Here is a 5,711-nt window from a genome sequence, read left to right as displayed (position 1 = left end):
TCTTTATTCTCCATCTTCTTTTTTCAACTCAACCTTTTTTTTTCAAATCTTTTAGACTAAAATTACTAGGGTTTTTTTTCAAACCTTTTTTTCATTACTAAGAGAGGGTGTTTTTGGTGAAAAAGACTAAAATTCCCTCATATTCGATGCACACGAGGGGTTTAACGGATCCAAATTAACGGTTGTTAAAGTGAGGGGTTCTAATGAAGCAAAAAGTCACCACATGATGAAATAATAAAAGAAAAAATTACAAGGGCAAAAATTGATAAAACAACAAACCATAAAATGATCTAATAAAATTTTCTTCAAAGTAAATTCTTAAAAATCACTTGCCATCTTCAAAAGATGATCAACATTCAATTTTCAAGCAATCTTAAGTCTTAAATTAAAATCTAGGTTGTTTCAATTGGCTATAAAGTTGAAACCAATTTTATAAAATCGTTATTTCCATTTATATGTATAATTATAGTTTCAGTCCTTTAACTTTTAAAATATTTATAAAATCTTTTAAAACTTTATGGTGCTATCAAATGTCAAAGATTTTAAATTGATTGACATAAGGCTATGTTATTGGTATACATATTAATATATATATATTAAAAACAAAGTATTGGGATTTATGCAAAGAATAATAACTTTTATTTTATTTTATATAGGTCCCACATTTTATTATTTTATAATTATTACTTTTAACTTACATAATTATATGCTTAACTTTTTTTTCCCTCATTATATATTTATTATTTTTGAAAAAATTTATTATTTTATTTCTTTAAAATACATTTACACCAAAACTTTTATCTCTTACATTTTGTACTAAGGATTCCATTTTAAATTATAAACACTCATTAAACCCTTTTTATTTTCACACAAACTTTTTAAGGGAACATGTAATGTAATATTTTTGTTAAAAAATGGTAGAAAGAAATTAATATATCAACTTCATATTTTTTTTTCTATTATTATTTGTATTATGATCGTAGCAAATTTTATCATTCTTATAAGAGCGTCATTTTTGTATCGTATTTCGTCATTTCTCTTAATACAATTATCTTAATAAATTTAGATAATTTTCTTTAAAACAAAGACAACCACAAACATCATGTCTTCCGGGACAACGTCCGGGTGACGTATCTCGTTTGTTGTGAATAATAATCATAGTTTATGAAACAATATATAACATATTTGGTCGATAACTTATACTTTATAACTATATTTTTTTTTTAATTTAACTTTCAAACTTTTAATTGTGTAAAAAAGTTTAACAAATATAATAATACACGTAATTGATGTATTTTCTTCCGGCTAACGGTAACAAAATACATTTCATTATTGATGTCGAATTGACGATTCCACAATCGCACATGTATAGAGCCAGCAGAAGTTTAGTGGATGCGATATTGAGTTCCAGAGTTTAAAACCCTAACTACCAAGCAAAAGTCTCAAGTATTAGAAGTTATTACCATAATTCTAAACTTCAATGTGAATCGTTTCACTACATCTATACATCTTTATAAAAATTATCATACCCCCATATTTAGAAATAGTTACATAACAATTACATACAGAACTACTAAACTATCCTTGGTAAACATCCAATATGGAAAGAATTTTTATAAAATACCAAATTTGTCATTAATGAATTAATTTACACTCTAAACCCTCATTTTAATAATGAACACCTTAAACCCGTTACATCAACCTAGATCACTTGACACCGCCACCACCAACAATAATACCGTCACCGACACCACTAGACCGCCGTCCCCGCTACTGCCGTCGCATTGCCCGGGTATCATGCTTGTATTGAAAAAATAGATATAAAGAGTCATTTCATTATTATGTACGATTGTGAACATGGTTTCCAAATAAAAGAAGACCCATGAAACGTGTTTTTCAAAATAAATACAATGTTATAAACGCATGTTCTATAAAATATGTACTTAATGCATAGAGGTTGTATTTTCAAATAAATATGCCAACCACTAACCCAAATATTAAACACCTGATTTATACCCTTCAATGGCTTTAAATGCATGACAAGAACTCATGTTGTAAATGCTCTTGTTGTACTTCTTAAAGAACGGAGAAACATCTTAGACATATTCTAAGTAATTTTAAGTTCATAATAATTTCATTAAAATGGAAGAAGACAGGGTTGGTTGCTTGAAAGAAGCTTTCAAGGGCTTTCTTAATTGTTTAGGGTTAGAGAGTGGCAAAGGAAAAGAGATTGTGAACAATCCTGCTGAAACGGATCCGCTTGTTGAAGTTCCCTCACATGTAAGTAAATATCTTTCAAGGTTCATGAAAATCTATTATATATATATATATATATTTTCCCTTAGAGGTTCATGCAATCATGGACTAGATCTATATGTGAAATAATATTCATTTGAAAACTAAAATTTGTGTAAAAATATAAAACTAGCAAAATGCATTGTTATTTAACACTTAACACAATGCGTTTATAGCTGTCACCACCATCATCTCTGTCTCTTTGCTCCTCCTCTGGCGACGCCATGATGGAGCCATGGCAGTATGACCAACGGGTGTACCGTATCAAACCACCACACTATCCCTTGGATCGCCGCCCATCAAATCCACGCCATTCCCACATACGTCCGACTTCCAACACTTTATAAGTGCCTCGAGTTAGGCCACCGAGAAGGGCAAAGCCCCCAAGAACGACGCAACCATTCGATTAAGGGCTTCGATCATGCCGTATCACAATTTTCGTCAATAGTGGTGATGGTGGGCAGTTATCAACACATTGTTTTAAGTTTCAAATCACGGTGTGTTTGACCAGTTTTCTACTTTTTACATAATTTTTTGTTTTTATAAAATCACAACCCACATTTATATATATATATATATAATGAAGATACTATTCTAATTTTACTAAATTTATATAAAACTAAATATTCATTTCTTTTTTACATGCATTTGTAAAACAAAATATTTCGATGTTTTTAAGTCAAATAAATACAAATATACCTTTCTACAAATTATTATTGAGTTTCACAAGTAGTTGGGTTTGGCCTAATGATAAGAGACCATTTCTATTTGAGTTGGGTTTGGCCTAATGATAAGAGACCATTTCTATCTGAAAACCATGGTTTAATTTTCGAAGGCAAATGAATTTTACCAATAACTATTTTTAATACTTACGGGTGGATGGTTATTTGGTTTTTCTTGAGTTTGAAGTATTTTGGACGCGTAAGGATTTTGTGTGGTTGGATTGGCTAGCTAAGAAATAACTTTATGTTGCGTTTGTTTCACAGAATTTGATGGAATCTGATTAAATTGTAATTGAATTCTATTCCTTAGTACGTTTATTTGTTCAAAGAAGGAGAAATATCATTCCGTAGAAATGTAAACATTTCATCATTTGATAGAATCTACATTCCTTGGGGATGGAGGAAGAAATTTTATTCCTTCCGTCACTTGAATTCTCAAAAAATCAGAAACATTCCGTCAAATTCTATTCCTTCATATTTCAATTCCTTTAAAAAAATTTCATTTCTTCCAAAAATATTTTTTGAACCAAACATGCCCTAATTCACCAAGTCATTCCCCGTACTTTTATTAGTTATATTCAAACAAGTGTTATATCAGTTTGGATAAAAAACCTTTCATATATGATTATTTTAATATTTATGGTATAATTAATAAACGATTGACCTCTCATTTTTTATAGATTAAAAAATCAAAATATAAATGCTTCTACATCCGAATTTAAATGTCTAATAGGTACATACTTTCTAACCTCATATTGCATATCTCATATCCAAGGATATATTTACATTACTACAATTATTATTTGAAAATAGATTACTTTACATTGATCACTGTTTTTTTTTCTCTAAATTGCATCATAATATTTTCATGAAAATTATGAAATTGCACTTTTATTAAACTGTAACGAGCATGGTACCCGCTCGTTGTGACGAATATTATGAACGGCGGTGGCCGGGGTGTTGGTGATAATGGACGAAGGCGGTGGTTATTGACGGGGTGTTTGTGTTGTTTTGGTATATAGAAAGATAGAATATTTTGTGTGTGTTGTTTTGGGAGAGAGAAAGAAAGAATGATGATATTTGTGTTTTGTTTTAAAGTGAAGGATAAGTTGGTAATTTTTCATATTTTAAAAATTTTAAACTTTGAACACCACCCTTATAATTTTTATAAAGGAATATAGATAATGATTTATTACATTTACATACATCAATCAATTACATGTTAATTTATAGCTAGAGATAAAAAAAAACGTGGAAAACTATTGAACTAAATTTATAGCAGGTAATTTGATGAGTTTACATTACTACTTTAACTTATGATGGAGCATAAAACTTTGGTGTATATATCTTACAGATTGACAACCCAACAATTACGGCAAGGAGCATTGTTGACAACTATAATCTGGTTACTATAGATGAAATTATGAAGACGAGTGGAGGTGCAAGCGCTGAAGCACATTATGTTGACCTCGACGGCGGTACTAATACGAGTCTCCTTGCAACTCGTCTGATCACTAGTGGGGGTGGTGGCAAAACAAATTGAACAAGCTATCACAGTAAGGATGAAATAGTAGTGGTGTGATCGCAATTAAAATTCATGCAAATGTATAGTTGATCAAACTAGCTACATGTTGGTTACATAGGTAGACTACAATACAAATGTCATTTACACATATTTTTAATTTTTCTATACTTTTGAAAAGTTCAAAGTTGTTTAAGTACGGTCATTTTTATGTGTACGTGTTCTGTTTTTATAAGTATATTGGAATGTAACAAACTTTGAACGAATGTTTATATTAGGAAATAACTAAAGTTGTGTGTATTGTATGTAAACAACTCCAAAATAATGTTTATCGTATGTAAGAAAATGTATTCAACCAATTAAAATCAGACAATTGACACCTCTATATGGTTGTCACGTATGTTTATTTACATTCAATAAACATTTTTTAAAGTTGTTTACATACAATACACACAACTTTAGTTATTTCCTAATAGACATTTATCCAAAGTTTGTTACATTCCAGGATACTTCCTCCTTGTATAAATGTCTTCCCTTATATGTACAATCAGTGAATCAGATATTGGGTATAAAATAATGAATACATAGTTAAGCCATTGAAATTCCAATTGCATTGAAACGTTAATTGTTGTTCCAATTGCATTGAAACGTTAAGTGTTGTTCCAATTTCGAAACCACTAACCGCAGAACAAATACTAACCAAAATTAAGCCATTGAAATTCCAATTGCATTGAAACGTTAATTAATTGTTGTTCCAATTTCGAAACCACTAACCGCAGAACAAATATTTGAGCCGCAAATCCACAAATTGATAGGATGTATTAACTAATTGCAGCCAATTGGTTTTAGGGGATTAAAAGGATTTAAGTTGTAAACACTTTTGATCTTATAATTGGTTGTTAAGGATGTGAGTGTGTATTTTCCCTTTCTTTAGTTAAACAATCGGTAATATCCTATATATAAGGACGGTTTTGATAACATGGTTATATTCCAAATTCCTTTTCTGCCCTTTAATCTCTAAAACAACGTAATTTAATGTTCAATTTATTTACAATCTTGCCATTATCAATTGTGTCCATTGACTATATAATTTAATGGTTATGATTAATTTAAAAAGGTTTCTTAAAGATTCAGTTTTTTTATAAGTTTTTAAAATAACTTTTCAATATATA

General features: G+C 29.6%; 1 protein-coding gene across 1 annotated transcript; it reads left to right on the top strand.

Moving 5' to 3' along the window:
- The first annotated feature begins 2,034 nt into the window (after nt 1–2,034).
- LOC122608108 lies at nt 2,035–4,756 on the top strand. Its single transcript, XM_043781197.1, has 2 exons — nt 2,035–2,280; nt 4,372–4,756. Exons 1-2 carry the CDS (start codon nt 2,143–2,145, stop codon nt 4,558–4,560), a joined length of 327 nt encoding a protein of 108 aa, XP_043637132.1. The 5' UTR covers nt 2,035–2,142; the 3' UTR covers nt 4,561–4,756.
- The last annotated feature ends 955 nt before the right edge of the window (nt 4,757–5,711 follow it).

The sequence above is a fragment of the Erigeron canadensis genome, chromosome 7, assembly GCF_010389155.1.
Source record: "Erigeron canadensis isolate Cc75 chromosome 7, C_canadensis_v1, whole genome shotgun sequence".
Lineage (NCBI taxonomy): Eukaryota > Viridiplantae > Streptophyta > Magnoliopsida > Asterales > Asteraceae > Erigeron > Erigeron canadensis.
The sequence above is the reverse complement of the archived record's forward strand: the minus strand, read 5'-3'. Positions and strand labels throughout refer to the sequence as shown.

Coding starts and splice junctions, on each gene's coding strand:
- LOC122608108 (XM_043781197.1), top strand. CDS start 2,143: ATGGAAGAAGACAGGGTTGGTTGCTTGAAAGAAGCTTTCAAGGGCTTT. Junction 2,281..4,371: donor TTGTTGAAGTTCCCTCACAT/GTAAGTAAATAT, acceptor TATATCTTACAG/ATTGACAACCCAACAATTAC.